Here is a 21,373-nt window from a genome sequence, read left to right as displayed (position 1 = left end):
CCATTTCCTCTAAATTTTCAGATTAGTTGATGAGGAATTTTAAGTTGCACTTTTTTTGCAATTCTTTAATTCTCTCTTCTATCTGTAATGATGTTTTCTTTGTCATAATTAGTCTTGTCTATTTTTACTTTCCTTTTTCTCCTTATTTGGGCTTGCAAGAAGTTTTTCTATTTTATTAGCCCTTTTAAAGAACATTTTTTAAATTTATACTTTTTAGTATTTTTGTTTATTTTCCATTTCACTCATGTCAGCTTTTGTTATTTCCTGATTACTTTTGGTTTCTTTTTCTGTTCTTTTTATAATTTCTTGGAATAAGTACTTCCTTTATTTTTCCCTTTTTTTGAAGCTTGCTGTCTTTATGCAGGCATATAACATCTGATACAGGGTAATTGAGAGGGTTTCTGGTATTACACTGCTTTCATTCAGCATCTAAGTTTTGTGAACACAATAATTTTGTTCTGTTTTAAAGGCAGCTTTAGTCTATTGTAATTTACAAACAATTAATTTGATCAATTTTAAGTGTACAATCCTATGAGCTTTGAGTGATGTATTCGGTCCTGTAACGACCACCACAATCAAGATACAGAATATTTTCATCACCCCAAAACCTCCTTCCTACCCCTTTGCAAGCAGCCCTCACACGGCTTCTGGGCTGTAACTTACACTTCCTCTGTTGGCTATCAGTATTACCAATGCTCTCTGTTTATCTGCCTGGGATCCCTTTCCCACATCTTTATTCTGAAAGTTTCTTTCTCACTTTGCTTTAAGCGTGTTTCTTTTAAGTAATATGGACCAAAAGTTGATTTATAACCAAGTCTGACTGTCTTTTTTTTTTCCCCAAGATTTTTAAAAAAATATGTCCTTTTTCTCCCCAAAGTCCCCCAGTACATAGTTGTATATTTTAGTTGTGGGTTCTTCTAGTTGTGGCATGTAGGACGCCACCTCAGCGTGGCCTGACAAGCGGTGCCATGTCCGCACCCAGGATCCGAACCAGAGAAACCCCAGGCTGCTGAAGCAGAGCGCATGAACTTAACCACTCGGCCACGGGGCTGGCCCCTGCCAGTCTTTTAATGGAAGAATTCAGTCCACTCATATTTACTGTAATGAGAAATGTATTTGACTTGTTATTGTTTTTAAATTTTTTAACATTGTTGTGAACTCTTCTTTTCTTTACCTTTGCTGGATTGATTGCATGGCTATTCGTCCCATTTTTCCCCTTGATAATTTGGAGTTTGTCATTCTGTCAATAGTTACCATCTCTTGCATCTCTCCCCAGTAGACACACATGACTCTTCTAGTGTGTGGAAAAACCCCAACTATTTCCATCATACTCTACTTATCTTCTACTTCCTCCCCACCCCAATAAGATATGGTCTTTAGATTACTTTCACTGCCCTCCCCCTTTAGGTCCTGGAACACTTACCTTCCCCTTATACCCACCACCTGATTCCAGAGCTTTATTGAGATAATTCAGTCCTTATTAGAATTCCCCTTACAGTGTGTTCCACCTGTTCCAAGAGTCCTCAGTTAGCATCGACATTACATGTTATAAATATAGAGAGATATAGATATAAATATATAGATCATGGTTCGTTGCTCCCCACTGCTTTCTTTCCTCTTCTCTTCATCTTCCCCTATCTTGAAGTCTCTGTTCTGATTCATCTGCTTCATTAGAAACTTTTTTAACAAGCATTTCTCAGATGAGATACTTAGCGATTTTTCAAATCTTCAAATATCTTTCTTTCCTGCTTGCCCGGGTCCAGGTTGCAGGCCTTTTCTTTCATAAACTCACACTCAGCTTTTCTGTCTTTTAACTTTCAGAAAGAACTATCTGTCTCCCTGAAAATGTGTAAGATTTCCTGTATCCTTAGAACATAGAAATTCTAACCTGTAGATGGCTAACTGTGTGTCTTTTCCTATCAGTCTGGTCTGGAACTTGTCTGTCTTCAGCTCAGGGAAATTTCACTTCATTATGACCTCCCCTCTCCTGTTCCTTTTTCCCCAGGAACTCACAGAAAGTCCAGTTAAGTCTCCTTTCACCACGTGATTTGCATCGCCGTGTTTTTGTTACATGTTGTGACATATTTCATCTATTTAATTTTCTAGACCTGTTTGGGGGTTTTAGCAGTTACCATCCTTTCCTTTGATTATTGATGGGAATTCTGGGTTCTGATACCACATTTTCTAGTTTAGAGAAATCTTCTTATTTGGGCTTCACACGTATCTCCTCCAGGCTCTCCTTTTTCTCAGTCAGAGATTCATCTGTGTCCTCCACCCTGTCTCTCTGGTTTGTCTGCGTTTGGAGCACTGGCAGACGCAGCAAAGCCACTGATTGTTCCTGGGCAGCAGACTGTTTCCGGGATCGCTGCCTTCCTGAAGACCCTTCCTCCTGGCTCTGAGGCTGCTCTCCAGAAGCTTGTCTGCGGGGAATTCTCTCTGCCAGGAGCTCAGCAGAGTAAAGGTTCATCACCTATCGCTGGGAGTTGTCAGAGCGGCTGTGGAAGGGAGAGCTTCACAGGGTTGCCGTATGCCCAGAATCCCCACACTCTGAGTAGTCTAAGTATTATCGACAGATTCAGTGATAATCACCAAAGACTTAAAAACAGAAGCCACTAATAGTAGGTCCCTCTGGGGACTCCATCTGGGAGTAGGAATGGGCTTGGGGAGGGGGGTCGATAGCATTTTACTTGTTTCCCCTTGTGCTAGGATTTCTCAACCTCGGCACTTTTAACTTTTGGGGCCAGAAATTCTTTGTTGTGATTGGCTGACCGTGTGTTGTAGGATGTTTAGCAGCATCCCTGCCCTCTACCCACTATGTACCAATAGCACTCCCTCCCCAGTTGTGACAACCTAAAATGTCTCCAGACATCGTCAAATGTCCCCTGGGGAGCAAAGTCACTTCTGGTTGAGAATCACTGTTGTATACCCTGCAATTCTATCTGATTTTTTTTTTTTTTTTTACCATGAGCTCACACTACTCCTATAATTAAACATTTAACTGAAGTCATGAGACAGAGGAGGAAATATGAAGCTGTTGTGAGGAAGCAGAAACACGAAGCAGAGAAGATGCAATAAAGGATGGGGAAGCAAGTTAGCAAAGTGAGCAGAAATTTGAGAATAAATAAAAGAAGCAGAGACAGAGGGAGTATCTGATCACAGGACTGGAGGAGCAGGAGTGTGAAGACCCACACACTCCTGTCACCAAGGGTCCCAGCAATGCTGAGATCAGAGATCCAATAATGGTCTGCAGAGGCCCAGTCATACCTCAGCCACTGTTCTGGGATCCCCATTCCATTCGGCCTCCTAATTGCCCCAGGTGTCCTTACAATAGCCATTCCTTCACTTAAGCTAGGCTCAGTCAGTGTACTCCTTACAAAGGCCCCCTGGTAGACTTTGTGCTCAATCAAACAGACGGGTACCCTACTGTTCGCTGCCAGTAGCAAACTTAGCTGCCAGTCACTCCTTAGCACCACACTCTAAGAGGGACTCTGATTAAGCAAAGCAATGGGAATGATGAGTAGCCTGCAAATATGGTCTTTAAAAGAACTTTAGGGGCCAGCCCCGTGGCTGAGGGGTTAAGGTCGCGTGCTCTGCTTCAGTGGCCCAGTGTTTCGCTGGTTCGGATCCTGGGTGCCGACATGGTACCGCTCATCAAGCCATGCTGAGGTGGCATCCCACATGCCACAACTAGAAGGACCTGCAACTAAAAATACACAACTATGTACCAGGGGGCTTTGGGGAGAAAAAGGAAAAATAAAAATCTTAAAAAAAAAAAAAAAAGAACTTTAAAAGGAAGTTTAGAAAGACAGGCCATCCTTCAGGGCTGGCTCCCAGTTCCTCCAGTGCTGTCATGTACAGGAGGGAGAAGACTGAATGATTGTGCTAATTGTAGTTCAGGAGGCAGAATCAGTGACAAAAGTAAGAAGGAGGCAGGATTTAGCTCCAAATAAAAAAAGTTCTATCAATAAGATTGGAAATGAGTGCTTGGTGAGGTAGTGAGCTCCCTGTCTCTGGAAGTGTTTAAGAAGCAGCTTGTAGCGTGGTTCCTGCAATGGATATACGTTTGGGCCAGATCTGTCAGCCTCCTTCCAGCTATATAATTCTAGAAATTTAAACTCTTGGCTAGAGACCAGGTTAACTCACATGCTAAGTAGAAAACATTTTAGGGTCAGATGTTATGAGAATACATTAAGTACGTCGGAGGAGGGTGGCTGCTGGAGGAGTTAAGCAATAAGGGGAGATCTCAGAGGTTCAGCATCTTCAGCTGCCCCGGTCTGCTGGTCTTTCCCCACAGAATTAGTCAGAACTCATGATGGCAAGAGATAGAAAATCTAACTTAGACTGACATGAGCAAAAAAGGGGATTTATCAGCTTACACAACCAAAAAGTTCAAGAGGCAGGTCTAGTTCTGGGCATGGCTGGATCCAAGGTTTCAGATGAAGTCATTAAGACTTGGTCTTTCTCGATCTCTGTTTCCCTCCTTGCGGCCAAAACCAGCTTGGAAGTTTAGAGCATCTTGATAGGGTGCAGAGCAAGGCCCATGATGGCGGGGCCTTGGCTGGATGGCTTCTGAGGTCCCTCCCCACCTAAAAGTAATTCCTTAATAACTTCCTATCATTGAACCTTTGACCGTCCCAAAGACCCTTCCTCTTCAGGTCTTGGGCTTATCCCTACCCTCCCAGCTGGGATCTCAGGAAGAGGGGGAAAGCTGGGGCCCCAGTGAGTCCTGGTGGCTTCCCCTAAGGATCCGCCCCTGGGAATGGCCTTCCAGCTGGCATCACAGGCCATGAAGGAAAGCACCCGGAAGGAGACAGAGCTACTAAGTATTTGGTAAGGTGAGACGAGCTGACCAGCTAGAAACATGTGGCAAGGGGGCTCTCAGAAGGTGTTTGAGGCGGATCCGACTGCCCCAACTTATTTCCTAGACACAGAGATCAGTTAGGAAGTGGCCACAGTCCCAGGGTTCAGTAATGACGCCTAGGCCAGGGCACGAGCCTCGGTGAGAGACAAGAAGGTAAGAACAATTAAAGGGATGTAGGGGAGAGAGAAGGCAGAAGATCCAGGCTTCGGGACTGGAAAGAGAATAAAGTTCAAGCCACACTCAGCTCCAGACGGAGCGAGTCCGCCGCGTTCCGGACTAGACCCCGGTGCAGCCCCGGACCGTCGGGACTACATCTCCCGGCATGCCGCAGCCGAGCATCATTGCGCCTGCGCAGAGGTGCTGGCCAGGCCGCGTCGCGCCAGGCGGGGGCGCTCGAGGCTCGATCCTGGGCCGGCGGGCGTCGTAGCGGGGAGGAGCGGGTTACCGAGAGGCGGCCTGTGGGCGTCTGAGGCTCCGACTGGATTCCCCGCTGGTCCCAGTGGGTTGGCGAAACTCCAACCCCCGCCTCTTCGAGGGTCAAGCTCTCCCGTCGATAGGCCGCGGACACGTTGAGCATCTTAGCACGGCAGCCCTCAGCACCCCACATCCTGCTGCCGGTGGTTCGGCGCATCCGGTGCCCGCCCCCGAAGCCGCCCTCCCTCCCACACGGCCCCCCTGAAGCCCTGAACTCCTCTTCTGGGGAGGCCTAGGGTGGGGTCCTCAGGCCCAGGAACGCTGGCGCTTTAGGGTTATTGTGTGTGTGGAGGGGGTCACCCTTCTCGCGGGGCCCAGCGGGCCGCGGTTCCCTACTCTGTGGGTTTCCCTGGGACTCTAAGGGGAAGAAGAGAAGTTTGGAAGTAAAAGCCTCGGCTTCCCCTTTTTCCCGCCCCTCAAACCTCAGAAGGGTCTGTCACGCCGGCCCTGCCTCTACAGAGGCCCTCTGGGCCCAGACCTCAGGCGGTGCGGGGGCCTGGGGCGCGCAGGGCTGTGAGCTCGCAGAGCCGGGCGCTGAGAGCGGTGGCTCAGCGCGGATGCTGGGGATGCCCGGCCTCGCCCGGCCCGGCCCCGCGGTGCTGGCGCGCAGCCCCTCGGGCCCGGCTTCCCAGCTAGACCCGCAGAAGTGCCCTGTGCCGACGGCAAGGCTCACCCCCACCATGCGGGGCGTGTTGCCTGATGGACCTTCTAGGGAAAACCTAAACACTTTTTGAGAAGTTTTATTTGAAAACTTGGGGCCATGACAGAGGCAGCAGGCTGGAGAAAATTCTCCCGCCGGGGCTCTGAGATCAGAACTCAGGAGGCCGCGTTCCAGGACCCCTCCAGCCTGCGGGCTCCCGGGGAGTACACCCACCCATGGCCTCTCAGGCCTCTACCCCTCACCCACTGCCCACTCCCCGGTCTCAGACGCTGAGGCATCAGGGGTAGACTCCGAGGGAGCGGGCGCGGGGAGGATCTGGCGGAACTCCGGAAGGGGGAGGAAGTGAGAACCTGGGAGTCTGGGGGCTGAGAGGAATAGATAGAGATAAGCAGAGGTCGGGGAGGGGGGCGGTCACTGCCTTTGCTTCCTCCATCCTCAAGAAGTGGGGCCTGCGGCTCCCCTGAGATGTCTCCCTCACAGCTCACACAGGAAGTTCGGGGAACATCACCTCCTGTGACTGGGCAGTGGCGGCCAGGCATGCGGGGTGGTTGGGAAACAGTCATGCCCCGGACAGGGTAGCAGTAACCTCTGCAACAGAGGAGGCTGGGGCGCTGCGCGCCCGCTGTGCCGGCCCTCCAGCTCAGCTGGGCGCGGGCTGGCTGTTGGCGTAGGCCTGGTCTGGGAAGGAAGCCCGGGCTCTGCGGGTCTGGGCACACACTGAGGCGTAGAGCTCCGGCTCCGGGCCCGAGGCCTGGGGCTTTGGCTCAGAGTCCAGCACCACCGCTGAGTACTTGATGGGGGTTCCGGAGCTCGGAGTACGTCCCTGAGGAGGCCGCAGCTGCAGGCTGGTATAGCACATCCCCTCCTCTGCAGGCTGGAGATGCAAAGCTGTTAGGAGTTCACTGAACCCTTGCAAAAGCCCCCACTTGCTTCCCTCTCCTCTTCCTCAGCCACAACTGACTCACCCTGGCTGGGCCTCCAGGTGTTGGATCCTGCTGGTTTGGCCCTGGTTCTCGAGACAGCTGTCCTGGGTCAGGGAACAGGAATCTGGTCACCTCTCGTTCCTCCTCCTGCACCCCCTCATCCCACCCACCCAGGACCTGGCCTCTGTGCCTCTCCCCTCTGCCAGCTCCCTACCTGTCTGCAGATAATGCAGGTTCCCGTACAGGGGGACCTCTTCCACAGAGCCTCCAGAGCTGCAGCACAGAGTTTAGGGGATGAGTGAGGACTTCTTGGTAAGGGGGAACTCTCCAGCAACCCATCTCTGTTGTCCCCCACTCACCGTCCCTGTCCCAGATGGCTCCTGGTCTGGCCATTAGTGCATCGGGACAAGTTTGCAGCCAGTGAGAGGAGAAGCAGCAGCGTCACAGCCCCTAAGAGGGCCCACAATCCCCAGGCCTGGGTCACGGAGGGGAATCCTGTGATGGGGGGTGGGGATGTTACTGCCCAGCCCAACCCTCCAGGTCCCAGCAGGTGGGACATGGGGCCACGTGACCCCCTCTCCCTGCCCTGCCCCCCCTCCCCCTCCCCCCGCCGCAGCTCACCGCGCACTAGCAGATCCAGACTCTCCGGACTTGTGGCTGTGCCGTTGGGACCTACGCTCATGACTGCTGATGTAGGAGCCGAGTCTACAAGTACCCTGCCCTGAACCCAGGGGTCAGCCTGGCTTATGGCCTGACAGCTGCCACAGCCCCCCTTACTCCCACCCCTCCCTGGGCCTGGCCCCAAAGCTCAGCATCCTCAATACTGGTGGTGGCAAAGTCGCTGGTTTCCGGGGAGGAATGGGGAGGGGAGGGATGAGCGAAAGAACAAAGACACCGCCCTGTGCCTGCACCTGCACCACCCTGCAGCTCCCAAGCTTCTGCGCTCTCACTCAGGCCGCAGAAGAGAGAGGCAGGCCTGAGTTCACCGTGCCCGGCACAGGTGAGCCCCTGGAGACTCCAAGGGGGGACCGAAGGGGCGTGAGGCAAGACCAACCAACAAGGAAGCCAGGCCTCAGGACAGAGATTGCCTTCCGCCACCAGATGCCTATCCGAGTCCTGTGAGGGAGAATGTATTCCTCCACGGGCATGCTGTAACGTGGAGTGAGATGGGGAGGGCTGCTGGTGCCCGCAGTCCCACCACACCCTCAGGCCGACCCTTGGGGAATGTGTTGAGATGACCGTTGTCATTGTTATTATTACTGGTATAATAGTTTGGAGGATAGAAGAAGCTAGATTCCCCCCTCCCAACCCACTTCATTCAAACTGTCCCTAAGAAAGCCAATCTCAAAAAGTTAGTTGAATGGAGGAAACCTCGGCCCCAGTCCTAGCCTGGGAACCCGGCCCTGTCTTTGCACTTGTTCACTTGGGGGAATGGAGCACCTGCTCCGCCCAGAGACGGCCCCACCATGTGGGAGGCTCTGAGGGTGGGAAGAGGGATTTGAAGTTTAGACCAGAGGGCAGAGATATGTTTTGTCTGGCCTATACAGTGTTTTAAAAAAATTTTTAAATTACTGGAGTGGTGTGCCAAGGATGGGGTGGCAGGAGAGGTCCCACCCTTCCCGCTGCAGGCAGTCAAAGGTATTGTCTGCAGAGAAAGTAAAAAAGCGGACAGAAAATCAGTCTCATCTTCATTATCACCATGCTCCTGCAATTCTAAAAAATGTCAGTGATAAAATACTCCTCTCTGAAAAATCTTTTGTAGATCGAGGTTCTAAATTACTGTGGTTACTGATGAGTTTTAATAATATATAGGCTTCAAGTTAAGATTTTGTGTTACTTATCCTTTAAAAAACATTGTAATCTATGTGGGAGTTAGTTTGGAGAACTCTCACTTAGACAGTCGGCCCCTGACCCAAGCAGATTCATCTACATGTGTTTATGTCTAGAATTAGCGCCTGTTTGGAATTGAGTTTTTGCTAATTTCTGTCTCCAACCCCTATGATGTTACATATGCCTGCATTTAACCAGAAAATTTAAAATAAGCAATGATAGCACAATGATTGTGAAGTCAAAGAAATTGAACTTGAGTTACTTTAATTCTGTCACTCTAGGTGAGCATTTGGAGTTTTTATTTATATTGAGAATTTCTGGAATTTATTATGAAATGGAGTTTTTATGAATCTTTGCCAAACAACCTTATGTTTAAGACTTTTCCTAACTATTTATATGTCTGTTGCTTCATGTGAAAGGAACTTTAAAAAATGAAAATTAATTAAAGGTATTCTTTGATTAATTATGAGAGGAGATTGACAAATCTGGCTGTATTCTCTCTTACTATAAATATGCAAAGATTACTTTTGACAAGTTTGCAAAAGTTAACTTCAAAAAAAGAAATTGTAACAGTATTCGTCACTCAGATTAATATGTAGGTATAAAGTTTTTGCCCCCTTTCCCAAAAAATACAATAATGTAATTAAGAAGTATTAACCCATTACCTTTTTTCCCTTCTTATCTCATTGTGTTTAATTTTCAACTTTATTTTTTTAAACTGTCATGATTTTATCTACAGAGTTCAATAAAAGAAAGAATTCACGATCTGAAGTTCTGGCCCCTATTATTACCTTCTTTTCTGGCCTTTATTATTTGTTTCATTTCCTGATTATTACCGAAAATAATTTTATCATATAGAAGAGGAGGATTTTTTTAAATGACCCACTCAAGACCGAAGTATGCCACTGATTCCTTGTCAACACTTAAAAACAGAGATTTCCAATTTTAGAAATCCTGATTTGTGGATTTTTTGGGAAAAATCAGCAGATCTGGCAATAGTGGGCCCGAATTCCCTCTAGGCGACAATCAGTTGGGGGCCATGCATCGTATTTTACGTGGCCTGAAGCACTTAATTGCATTGACTGTGCCAACTGGCTTAGAGTCAAGGTTTGGACTGCGCTGCTCTGAAACCAAGGCTGCCTCTGGGCAGTCAGCTGGACTGTGACAGCATCCTGAGTGCCGGTCTCTCCCTGCCCTGCCCCCTCCCTTTCTGGAAAGACGAAGATACAACCATATTTCATTCATTGATTTAACACACATGTACCTCATTCATTTAATACATGTGTACTGATTGCTTGCTTATGTGCCAAGCTCTGGAGATGCAAATGTGAGTGGGAAATGGCTTCTTTCCTCCAAGAGCTCTTGATCTAATTAGGAAGACAATCCTGTGTGTCCCAGACAATGAAAAGGCAGTGTGGAACAGAAGGAGACTAACCAAGTCCGCCTGGAGACGTGGAGGCCAAAAAGGGCAACGAGCTAGGGGCAGTGATGTGAGGAAGGTGACTTGCAGACAGACAGACAAGAGTTGGACTCCCAGCCCAGCCTCTTACCTGATTAATAACTTACTTAACCTTCCTGAACCTTAGTTTCCTCATCCTTTAAAAGTGCTTTAATTGGGGCCCAGCCGGTGGCACAGTGGTTAAGTGCCCACGGTCTGCTTTGGTGGCCTGGGGTTTGCCCGTTTGGATCCTGGGTGTGGACATGGCACCACTTGACAAGCCATGCTGTAGTAGGCTCCCACGTATAGAGTAGAGGAAGATGGGCACGGATGTTAGCTCAGGGCCAGTCTTCCTCAGTGGGGGAAAAAAAGAGGAGGATTGGCAGCAGATGTTAAATGCTCAGGGCTAATCTTCCAAAAGAAATAATAAAATAAAAAAATAAAAGTGCTTAATTACATTGACCTGTGGGTCGTTCTGAACACATTAATTTCATTCACCAAGGATTCATTGAGAAGCCGGCTAGAGCCAAGCGCTCTGCTAGGTTATAGGAATAAAAGGATAAAGAAAAACAGATATGGCCCTTGATCTCGTGGAATTTACAGTCTAGCGGTATTTTCTTTTTATAATCAATTTAAATTGATTACTTGATTTTTAATTAATTGAAATGGCTTTTCGCCAGCTTTGTTGAGATGTAATTGATATATAATAGTGGTTTGAAGCAAGTACAATAGTTGCACTAATGAATAAGCTAGAAGTTGCGGTAAGGATTCTGAACGAAGGGAACACACGAGATCTGAAGGTTGTGTAGACGTTAACCGTGCGGACAGGGCATGGCAGGGGACCTTCCGGGAGAGTTCGCATCCTTTCAAGCTCTTGGCTCAGAGCAGCTGCTCAAGTTAAAATCACTAATAACCAGGCACGGGTCTAAGCACTTTACTCGGCTATCCCATTTAATCATCATAACTCTGTGAGGGACATACATTCTATCATCATCTCCAATCCTCACAGTGGAAACTGAGGCACAGAGCGCGAGAAAGTCACTTGCCCAAAGTCATTTAGCTCTCGAGTGGGGGAGGCAGGATTCTGGCCCGGGCAGAGGCCATGTTGTACCGTGTACCACGCTACATAAGGCATGGCGGCTGCCAGACGGAGGGGGCGGGGAAGGGGAGGCCTTCGCAGGCAGAGGGAACCGCAGAACACTGACACGCGAAGAGCTGGGAGTGGTTCCGCCGCGTCCGGGGCCCCCCAACGGGCCGCCGCAGCTGGGCCGCTGTGCAGGTTCCCCACCTCCTGCGCAGACGACCTTCAAAATGCCGCCGCGCCGAGAATGAGCCCCGTGTGGTTGGCGCGCGAAGGCGCACTGCCTGCGTAACTGGAGGAGCTGACGGACGGCCGCCCGCCGCACGCCGCTCGACTCCCCGCCGTGGGGTCGCGTCTCGGCGGCCTAGGCTGTGACTGGCGGGCGGCCCTGCGTGCGCGCGCACGCGGCACTCTCTGCCCGCGGTCCGGGGACTTTCCCCTAGGCGCATGTCAGGAACCAGTCCCCCGTATGTAGCCTAGGAAACAGGCCTTCGGCACGGACTGCCAAACCAGCAGTGGCTCTAGCCTTTTATAGGGCCAAGAAAGAATTTATCTTTTGGTTAGGGTGATAAAGGTTGGGGAAGTGAGAAATAAAAACCACCTTCCGGCCTAACCTTCTAAGATTTTAGGCTTCTGAAGGCATTTCTGGCTAATAGAATACCTAAAAAGATAAGAAACAACTCATTTAGGAAAGCTGGGCTAACAATCCTATGCAAAGAAGGCCTAGCCCCGCCCACACATCAAGTGGGCGTGGCCTCCCGCCGGATCCGCTCCGGGGCGCAGGTACGCATGCGCACTGTGGCGCCCGGCCAACGCTGGCACCGCCCAGTGTCGCGTTCTGTCGGTCTGCGATGGCGAGCGTGAGCTCGCGAGCGGGTGTGCTCGGGCTGCTGCTTGTGTCTGCGCTGCCCGGGGTCCTCGGAGACCGCCCCAGCACCGACCTCCGGGCACACCCAGGTACCAGCCAGGGCTGCTGGAGGGAGGCTGGGACCGCCCACGGATCCCAGGCCCCAGCTCTACTGACCGTCCTCTACCCTCCTCCGCAGGGGACCCCGCCCACGACGGCCTTGGGGCTACGGAATCCCGGCGGCGGCCGCCGCCCAAGGACCAGCGCGAGCGGGCCCGGGCCGGGGCGCTACCTTTGGGGGCGCTGTACACTGCGGCCGTCGTGGCTTTTGTGCTGTACAGGTGTTTGCAGGTGCGGGACGACCCGGGGGTGGGATGCCCTGGGCCTGACTCTTCCCATGGGGGCAGTACAGTACCAAGAACAAGACACGTCTTTCCGTCAGTCTGTAAAATGAAAACGGTAGTTCCTTGGCTTTCCAACATTATGGTTATTTTGAGTATCCAGCGAGGTTAGGGTGGGAAGGGCGCTAGGCAAATTGTAAATAAGTAGTGACCATCACATTTAATCCTCCCGACAACCCAATGAAGACAGTAAGTCACTTGCCCGAGGTCAGCCAGAGCTAGTAACTGGCGGAGCTGGGATGCCAGCCCAGCGAGTGTCCACACTACAAAAGTGCAGTTCCTGGTGAGATTCCAGCCTTGGCACGAGCAGTTGATTACTGTAGCCACAGGGTTTTTAGAGTTCAGCGTACCAAGGAGTCTCATGTTCTCCTTGGGAAGTCCTGAAATGTGAACTGAAAGTACACTTTGGTGGATTGAAACTGTCGAAATGGAAAGTAAGTGCCTCCCAGGACTGTATCTTCAGCCCTGGCCCTATCACTTACTTGCATTGGCAAATAGAGGACTGAACCAATTTGGAGATGGCATGAAGCTAGAAGGGATAGCTAATTAGGGATGCCTAATCATGATCCCAAATAGATGTGACAGGCTAGGATGAGGGACTGAACTTGATGAAATTTAACAAGGATAGATAATAAATTCTATTCTTGGACCAAGTCCAGTCTCAAAGAAACATAACTTATTAGTTGACTAATAACGTTCAGTTGTGTAATGTGACAACCCATTTCCCAAACCAATGCTAGGAACAAGATAATTGTGCTTTATCTTCTGATCAGAATGCTCCTGGAGAATTTTATTCTCTTTGGGGCACCGCTTTAAGAGCCCTACCTGCTCAGTAAAACCACCAAAGAAAACCGTGTCAAATAAGCACAGACTGAAGATGGTGATATTAAACCAGAGAAGACATGGGGAATGGGGCAAGGGGTATGCCATTGTCTTCAAATCCCGAGGGGCTATCATGGTGAAAAGACTCATGTCTTTTTGGAAGGCTCTAATCAGCACCATGGAAAGATACATGAAGGACAATGTTTGGCTTTGTATATAACCAGAGCTTTATCAAACTGGAGAGAGCTGCTCATTCCTGGAGGTGTTTCAGTAGACTGAATGACCATGTGTGGGGGCATACTGACATGTTGCTTCATGTCCTGGGTGAGGAGCTGGACTAGACGTGATTGTGATTCTCTGAGGTAAAAATCCGATAGGGGCCAACAGGGACCAGCAGGGTGGCGTGGTAGTTAAGTTCCCATGCTCTGCTTTGGTGGCCCAGGGTTTGCAGGTTCAGATCCAGCGCATGGACCTACATACTGCTCATCAAGCCATGCTGTCGCGGCATCCCACATAAAACAGAGGAAGATTGGCACAGATGTTAGCTCAGCAACAATCTTCCTCAAGCAAAAAGAGGAAGATTGGCAATGGATATTAGCTCAGGGCCAACCTTCCTCACCAAAAAAACAAAACACGACAGCTCTCTCTACCTCAAGTTGTCCTCCTCCTCCTAACTGGCTTTGGGGACCGAGGTGATGGAGAACCTTGTTGTTGCAGTATTGCCCTTTCCTTCTTCCACAGCAGCAGAAAGATGAGGTTGCTGTTCTCCAGGAGGCGGGCAAGAAGGAATCGCTGCAGTCAGGTGGGTTTGCAGAAGTAGGTGCTTGGGCAGGGGTTAGGGCTCAGAAGGTAAGTGACCATTGCTCTCCTTTCCTCCCTTACCCCCAGAGCAACAGCTGGCCCAGCTGACACAACAGCTGGCCCAGACAGAGCAACACCTGAACAACCTGATGGCCCAGCTGGACCCCCTTTTTGAGCGGTAAGGAGAGCAATGACGCTGTGGCCAAGGGAACTTTGGTAGGTGAGGGAAGTGGGGACATAGATTGGGCAGCCTCTGAGTGGATATATCTGCAGAGTGACAACCCTGGCTGGGGCCCAGCAGGAGCTTCTGAACATGAAGCTACAGACCATCCAGCAGTTGCTACAAGACAGCAAGCCACACAAGGGTGTGGAGGTTCCAGAACCAGGTAAAGGGTTGGGAGGTGAGAGTCTGGAGGAGGTAGAGACAGGTGCCGAAACTGGAACATGCCTATCTCCCCCTCACAGAGGCCAGCATCCCCTTTCCTGAGGACTCATGTATAGAGGAGGATGAGGCGGCAGCTGGTGACAGTCAGGATTGGGAGGAGCCCCTAAACTGGAGCACAGAGATAAGAAACCGAGCTGCTCCCTGGGAAGTGGAGCAGGGCCTAAGGAGAAGATGCAGCAAGGCTGCGGCGAAGGGCCCCAGTCATGGCCCCCACTGGGAAAGGAGCGCAACAGCTGAAGGTTCAGTAAAACAAAGTCTGTTCTTGTGACTGGATGCTCCTGTGTGTTTTTCCATTCCAGCGGGTCACACACACCCATACTAGGTGCGTAAGAACTGGGCCTTCTTGAAAAGCTTCCCTTATTAGGACAAAAAGAGGCCACTTTCCAGTGCAAGAGCCAGGAAGATAGAGGGAGCTCCAGTTCTTTCCCTTGTATTCCTGAGGCCACCATCATGTCAGTTTTCAGGGCATAAAAATCCCTTTTCTCATATCGTATAGCTGAGACAGAAAGGTCTTTCCCAAAAGAAACGTTACTAAAATCCAGTGGGAAAATAAATTATAGAAACCGCATACAACATAAAAATAGCCACATTTACAAAGCCACATCCTTGATAAACGACTCGCCATAGATACAGCACTGACCTTATCAGTCCCAAATCCCCTCATCTGTGTTGGAGGGGCTGGTTCGGCAGTTTCAGTAGGGTCAGACTTGGTTTCCTCATTCTTTTTTTTGTTTTTTTTAGATTTTTTTATTTTTTCCCTTTTCCCCCCAAAGCCCCCCGGTACACAGTTGTATATTCTTCGTTGTGGGTCCTTCTAGTTGTGGCATGTGGGACGCTGCCTCACCGTGGTTTGATGAGCAGTGTCAATGAAACACTGGGCCGCCTGCAGCGGAGCACGCGAACTCAACCACTCGGCCACGGGGCCAGCCCCTGGTTTCCTCATTCTTAAGAGCTGGTTAAATGACCTGGCATGGCTTGTTCTCAGGCAAACACAAAATGGTCCTTCTCAAACCACAAAGAGTCCTGCGTTTTGTTTAGTACTGAAGAAGATTCCTTTGTCCTCCTGATTCTGACCTATCCCTGAAGTATTCCGGATTCTGGAATTTGTAAGATTCCTCTAGTTCTTCTGGCCGCTGTGGAGAGGAGACGATCAGCTCGGGTTCTGGGATGACCACTCTATTCAGATAAAATCACCCAGAGGGTGGGGGTGGGAGGTCCCAGACAGATGTAGGACATGAGATAGGATCAGAACTGCTCATCTGCAGCTCGTAGGCCTCATCACAGCACTCTTCCTGAGCTTACCTGACAGCCAAAGTCAGACTGCAGTACCAGCGCAACAGCTCCTCCTGGTCTGTGGACATAAGCAGTAGCTTCTCATGGGGAAAGGACAGCTGGGGAGAGACCACCTCTTAGTACCTAGCTCAGAAAGGTCCAGGCTAAACCTGAAGGCCTTGCTGTTCCCATGGAGGTAATTCAGGGCTGAGGTGAGAACTAAGTTTGAACGTCAAACCCCAGATATCCTCTCTCAAGGTAGATTGCTCAGTTCCTATGAAAGGGGCCCAGGCCAAGGAGATAAACAGGTGCGTAGGCATTTGAGGCATATGTTGGGCCTCTGCCACCTTACCTAGGGCTCCTGCCTATCACTTACACTGAGAAGTCCACCGCAAGGGCCTCCTGAGTGGCCAAAGACCCTGTGGAGTTCACACTGGGCCATGGGGTAGAGGGCCTGGCAGGCAAAGGTGCCACTCTGCAGCAGGTGCAAGGGAGATCGAGGCTTGGCCATGAGGAGCACATCAGAGAAGAGGAAAAACATGCGGGGCCGAGGCTCCCCACGGGGAGGCACGACCAACAGCCAGCCCTGGCGTAGGAACCAGCGACCTGGGGGATGGGCAAACTGTTATTCTGGTGCAGATCCAGGACCATGATCCGCGGAAACAGAAAGAAACGTTATGTGCTGGCTCTGTGGAGGAAGAGGGGTAAGAAAAGGACAGATGAGGATTGAGGGGGATGTATGCAGACTACCTGAGGTAAGCCCCTTTGCCTGGCGTCCACTGAGCAGAGCCTGGACACGCCGGAGGTGCTGGTCATTCTTCTGTTTCTGACCAATGGTGTGAACTCTCTGGGCAGTCTCACTTATGAGCCGGGCAGCCCCTGGAATAACACATCCCACCCCACTCCCAGCATAACTTTGACTTTGGGTGACTGGTGGAGGTGAAGGACAGGCTACTGCAGAGGGGACCGGGTCAGGGTCTAACTTCTTGAAGAGAAGGCAGGGCAATAGGGACGTTGTGTACATGTCAATGGAAGATAAGCGCATACCAGACCTTGGTGGAGGTCAGAACCAGAAAGGGATACAGGAGAGGCAGCCTCCTGCCTGAGTTGCAAAGGACCAAGAACATACGTGTGAGCTGTTGGTGGTCAGGGCTGTTGGGATCTGTGTTTTCAGCCAAGATGACAACAAGATTCTCATACCTGGAATTAGACAGTTCGAAGTGTATGAGGGGAAGCAGAGCTGGGCAAAATCTCCTCTGCCTGACACACAGATCACCCCACACATACTTCAGTCGCAAGGCCAGGAAAGATCTGCCTATGGCAATTGTATCCTCTTCTTCTGGGAGTCAGAACCTGGGCTCACACCACATGGCCCTCTTCCATCCCATACTAGAGTCAGGGGCAGAGTGACAGTGCTTCGGGAGGCCAGATCCCAAGATGAAAGTTAACCCAAGAACGATGCTACAGACAACCTGACTATAAGCTCATAACTCATCCCAGAGACAGACATGCTAAGCTAGGCCAGCCTCTCATCTCAACAAACTTCCAGATACCCTGTCACTAGCCCTATGACAGGCCCCCTCACTTCAGCGCAGAGTCCCACAGTCTGCAGACCCCGGGTCTCCAGTGTGTTCACATTTACTCTTGCAAAAGGTTTTTAGGAGCAAGTTGTCCCAAGAGAGAGGCACTGGGACAGACCCCATGGAGTCCCACAAAGCTGGGAGCAGCAGCCATACAGACTCGGAAAACAGAAGTGGGTTGATTCAGGGTGAGTTCACTCACTGCTGGAGCCTCTGCAGAGGCAGAGGGAGCAGGTCCTGGAGCTGAAGGCCCCCAAACTCAGGGCGGCTTTCCTGAAGCTGAAGGAACCTCCGGAAACGTCTGTTTCTCTTTAGTTGCTCCTGGAGTGAGGGGGAAAGAGTTGGCAGCAGGGAGAGAAGCCACTCCTTATATTGTATTCATCTGTGTACACCTCCCCAGCCCTCAGTGGGCTGTGTGCTCCTGAGAGAACCCCTGTCTCCCTCCAGGGAATTTAGCACAGAGCTGGGGGCTAGAGGGCTCTATAAACGCTGGAACAGTGTGAATGAAGGTTGGGTCTCCAGATGAAGAGGAAACGTATGGGACAAGAGAGAAAGAGGGGCCGGACTTGAAGTCATCTTCGGGTTACCTGCAGGGTGGTCCAGGACCTTTCTGCGTTAGCAGCATATTGAGTGTAGAGCTCCAGGTGGGGGCAGAAGCCCTGCAGCCCCTGTCCCCAGTGCCCTCCTTCCAGGTAGGGAAGCAGCTCTCTGTGTGGGTGAGGACAACAGAAGAGCAGCCCAAGAGCTACTCAAGCACCACCTCATTAAACTCTCCTACCCCTGCCCCGGAGGCAGCGCTATTACCCCATTTTACAGATGGAGACCTGGAGCAGGTGAGGCACTGGCCCAAGCCCACAGGTGAAGTGACTGGCCAACTCTGAATATGAACCTGGGTTTCTCCGACTCCGAGCACTGCCAGAGGCCAGGGCTCTCCCTCCTGCCCTCTCCCCGCGCCCCTTCCACTCACTGGCTGGCGCCGTAAATGAGCTCCCAGGGCCCAAACAGGGCTTGGCGCTCTGGTGGTCGCAGGGTGCCCTTGGCTCTGAGAATCCCCACGAAGTACTGCGGAAGGAGAGAATACCCAACATAGTCTGCAGGGACAGGAGGCTGACGCCAAGGCGCAGCTGCCTCCACGCAGGCCGACAGGGCAAGACCCACCACTCCCGGGGTCACCGGCCTCGCAGAGACCCTGCCACACCCTGGGTGCCCGCCCCGCACCGTGGCCACCAGCCCCAGCTGCTCCTGGTAGCGCCGCTCGGTCTCCAGCAGCTCCCGGGCGGTGCGGGCGCGTTTCCGCTCCCAACGGGCGCGCTGCTCTCGCACCGGACACCGAGCGCCGGGGCCAGGGCTCGCCATGCCGGCGGAGACGGCCACAGTTCCGGCCGCCGCCCGCCGCAGATTCAAATCCCAACCGCTGCAGGGGCGGGGCCGCGGGGCCAGCGGGGCGCGCCCCCGGGCGCAGGGAGGCTGCGCGCAGGACGGAGCATGCGCGGCTGCCCCCGGACCGCGCGGGTCTGCTCCACACGGCCCCGCCCACCGCCAGGGCGGAGCTGCAGGCGCGCGGGGGACCCCCGGGCCAGTGTCTCTTGGGGCAGGCGGGTGGCCCTCCTCTGAGCGGCACTAAGTTGGAGGAGCAGCCTGGACTTTGAGTCAGGAGACTTGGGGGGTGCAGACACTGGCAGGGCCTCAGTGTCCCATCTGTAGAATTGGGAAGGGGCAATAGTTACGGCTCATATTCTGTCCTGGGCCCGTGCCAGACGCTGGGGTTCAGTCGTTCCCAGTGCTTTCACTGCTAAGAACCCTCACGGGTCCTAAGGTTTGAAATATTTTGGCTCCCGAACAAAAGTTTATGGGTTTTAAGTTACTAACTCATTTTCTTATTTCATACTGATCCGGAACCTGACACCCAGTTAGCTTCTGGTCAGCAGGTGTCAATAACTAACGTGGTGGTTCGGAATTGCAGTGATTCCGTCCAACGGCAAAAGCTTGGAGTTGATTAGTCTTTGCTACTTAGTCAAACATAAAATGTAGCACATAATCCTTACTTAGGTGTTCAAAAGAATTTGCAGTAGGGGCGGCCAGGTGGTCCAGTGGTTAAGTTCTCGCGCTCTGCTTCTGCAGCCCAGGATTTTGCCAATTGGGATTCTGTGCGCGGACCTAACAGAGCTCATTAGGCCACGCTGAGGCCAGGTCCCACATGGCAGATCCAGAAGAACCTACAATTAGAATATACAACTATATACTGGGGGGCTTATGGGAAGAAGAAGTCAGAAAAAAAGTCCTCAAAAAAAAAAATTGCCTGTAGCTCTAGAGGGTAAGTCGGCAGTGCCATTTTGTCAGTATTTATGAGAAATCTTAGAAAATGCCTGGTCTTATGACCTATGATTCCACTTTTAGGAATGCATCCTGAAAAATAGATATATGGACAAAAATACATGTAACTCATGTGTGGCACAATGATGTGTAGCACAATGTTGTTTATAACAACTGAAAACTAAATGTCCAGTGGTAGTGAATTGGCTAGGAAAATTATGGTACAACTATATGAAAGAATAAGATGAAAGCATTAAAAGTAATGTAAAGAAGCTATCAAAGGAGATTTTTCAAAAAATTAGAAAATAGAAATACTGTACGACCCAGCTATCCCACTACTGGGTATTTATCCAAAGAACTTGAAATCAACAATTCAAAGAAACTTATGTACTCCTATGCTCATGGCAGCATTATTGACTATAGCCAAGATGTGGAAGCAACCCAAGTGCCCATCAACTGATGAATGGATAAAGAAGATGTGGTGTATATATACACAATGGAATACTTCTCAGCCATAAAAAAAAGACAAAATTGTGCCATTTGTGACAACATGGATTGGCCCTGAGGGCATCATGCTGAGCGAAATAAGTCAGACAGAGAAATACAAACACAATATGGTTTCACTCACATGTGGGAGATAAACACATAAGAAGAACAGATTGATGGTTGCCAGAAGAGAAGGTGGGGGTGGGGGGTGGGCAAAAGTGGTAAAGGGGCATATGTGTACGGTGACAAATAAAAACTAGAACACAATGCAGCCTATATAGAAACTGAAATATAATAATGTACACCTGAAATTTACACAATGTTATAAGCCAATATGACTTCAATAAAATAAAAAAATTTTTTAAAGCTATCAATATGAAAAAATACACAAAGTATATTCCAAGGGAAAAAAGCAGGCTACAAAGCTGTGTGTACAGTACGATCCCATTTATGTATAATATATATTATTATTCTATTATATATATTATATATGACTGGAAGGATAAACAATCAAAAGCTAATTGTGGTTTTTACCTCTGGGTAATGGGATTGAAGATAATTCAACAAATATCTATTAAGTACCTAATCTGTGCCAGGCACTGGATCACTGAGGTTAAAGGGATAAATGGGACAAATAGGGTGATTTTTTAAAATTCCCTTATACTTTTCTGCCTTTCTCAAGTTTTCTGCTGGAGCATGAGTGCATTACTTTGTAGTTAGAAAAAAATGCCATTAAAACCCAAAATGTTAGACAGATATTTTAGACCCTATTCCTACAACTGTGGACTCCTAGGAATCTGGGCCCTGAGCCAAGACCCAGGGTATTGTCAGAGTTCTGAGGTCCCCCCTAGCTCTCTGGCATTCTAAGAATTCTGAGGATGGAGAAATGCTGGACTCAGATCAGGGAGAAACAACTTGAAGCACTTGATGGAGCAGAGAGAGAGTTTGGGGCAGACTGTACTTTGGACTCAGGTCCCAAACTGGTGGTGCCACATAGGTGGAGGACTGGCTACACTGTCTCAGGTGACTGTGCGACAGTCCGCACCAAGAACTCAAGTGTGGGAGGGAACAGATAATCCCACGCTAATCGGGATCCCCGTGAGCCCGGGTGACGGGAACAGAGCACAACGCCCGGGGG

The 21,373-nt window shown here is 50.3% G+C and overlaps 3 protein-coding genes across 3 annotated transcripts; 1 reads left to right on the top strand and 2 right to left on the bottom strand.

Annotated features, from left to right (window-relative positions):
- Positions 1-5,439: 5,439 nt before the first annotated feature.
- Positions 5,440-7,782, bottom strand: SIT1 (signaling threshold regulating transmembrane adaptor 1). The gene is made up of 5 exons (XM_044779252.2): positions 7,541-7,782; positions 7,279-7,414; positions 7,134-7,192; positions 6,962-7,023; positions 5,440-6,870 (listed from the first exon to the last, which is right to left on the bottom strand). Exons 1-5 carry the CDS (start codon positions 7,599-7,601, stop codon positions 6,637-6,639), a joined length of 552 nt encoding a protein of 183 aa, XP_044635187.1. The 5' UTR covers positions 7,602-7,782; the 3' UTR covers positions 5,440-6,636.
- Positions 7,783-12,010: 4,228 nt separating this feature from the next.
- Positions 12,011-14,857, top strand: CCDC107 (coiled-coil domain containing 107). Its single transcript, XM_014866064.3, has 6 exons — positions 12,011-12,225; positions 12,315-12,466; positions 14,083-14,140; positions 14,227-14,317; positions 14,413-14,525; positions 14,605-14,857. The coding sequence occupies exons 1-6, from the start codon at positions 12,120-12,122 to the stop codon at positions 14,850-14,852; spliced, it is 768 nt and encodes a 255-aa protein (XP_014721550.1). The 5' UTR covers positions 12,011-12,119; the 3' UTR covers positions 14,853-14,857.
- A 316-nt stretch (positions 14,858-15,173) lies between these two features.
- ARHGEF39 (Rho guanine nucleotide exchange factor 39) lies at positions 15,174-18,968 on the bottom strand. The gene is made up of 9 exons (XM_014866112.3): positions 18,655-18,968; positions 18,404-18,498; positions 18,024-18,144; positions 17,639-17,757; positions 16,986-17,056; positions 16,607-16,735; positions 16,233-16,462; positions 15,887-15,975; positions 15,174-15,717 (listed from the first exon to the last, which is right to left on the bottom strand). Exons 1-9 carry the CDS (start codon positions 18,790-18,792, stop codon positions 15,702-15,704), a joined length of 1,008 nt encoding a protein of 335 aa, XP_014721598.3. The 5' UTR covers positions 18,793-18,968; the 3' UTR covers positions 15,174-15,701.
- Positions 18,969-21,373: the final 2,405 nt, after the last annotated feature.

This window comes from Equus asinus, chromosome 10 (genome assembly GCF_041296235.1).
Source record: "Equus asinus isolate D_3611 breed Donkey chromosome 10, EquAss-T2T_v2, whole genome shotgun sequence".
Classification (NCBI taxonomy): domain Eukaryota; kingdom Metazoa; phylum Chordata; class Mammalia; order Perissodactyla; family Equidae; genus Equus; species Equus asinus.
Note: the sequence above shows the minus strand (reverse complement) of the source record. Positions and strands in the feature narration are given on the sequence as shown.

Excerpts from the sequence above, each read along its gene's own strand:
- SIT1 (XM_044779252.2), bottom strand. The coding sequence starts at position 7,601 with ATGAGCGTAGGTCCCAACGGCACAGCCACAAGTCCGGAGAGTCTGGAT. Across the intron at positions 7,415-7,540 it reads TCTGGATCTGCTAGTGCGCG|GATTCCCCTCCGTGACCCAG; the intron begins GTGAGCTGCGGC and ends CCCCCATCACAG. Across the intron at positions 7,024-7,133 it reads CCTGCATTATCTGCAGACAG|GACAGCTGTCTCGAGAACCA; the intron begins GTAGGGAGCTGG and ends TCCCTGACCCAG.
- CCDC107 (XM_014866064.3), top strand. The coding sequence starts at position 12,120 with ATGGCGAGCGTGAGCTCGCGAGCGGGTGTGCTCGGGCTGCTGCTTGTG. Across the intron at positions 12,226-12,314 it reads CGACCTCCGGGCACACCCAG|GGGACCCCGCCCACGACGGC; the intron begins GTACCAGCCAGG and ends CCTCCTCCGCAG. Across the intron at positions 14,318-14,412 it reads CTGGACCCCCTTTTTGAGCG|AGTGACAACCCTGGCTGGGG; the intron begins GTAAGGAGAGCA and ends ATATATCTGCAG.
- ARHGEF39 (XM_014866112.3), bottom strand. The coding sequence starts at position 18,792 with ATGGCGAGCCCTGGCCCCGGCGCTCGGTGTCCGGTGCGAGAGCAGCGC. Across the intron at positions 16,736-16,985 it reads TGACCACCAACAGCTCACAC|GGGCTGCCCGGCTCATAAGT; the intron begins GTATGTTCTTGG and ends GTGTTATTCCAG. Across the intron at positions 15,976-16,232 it reads CTTGCGGTGGACTTCTCAGT|CTGTCCTTTCCCCATGAGAA; the intron begins GTAAGTGATAGG and ends GTCTCTCCCCAG.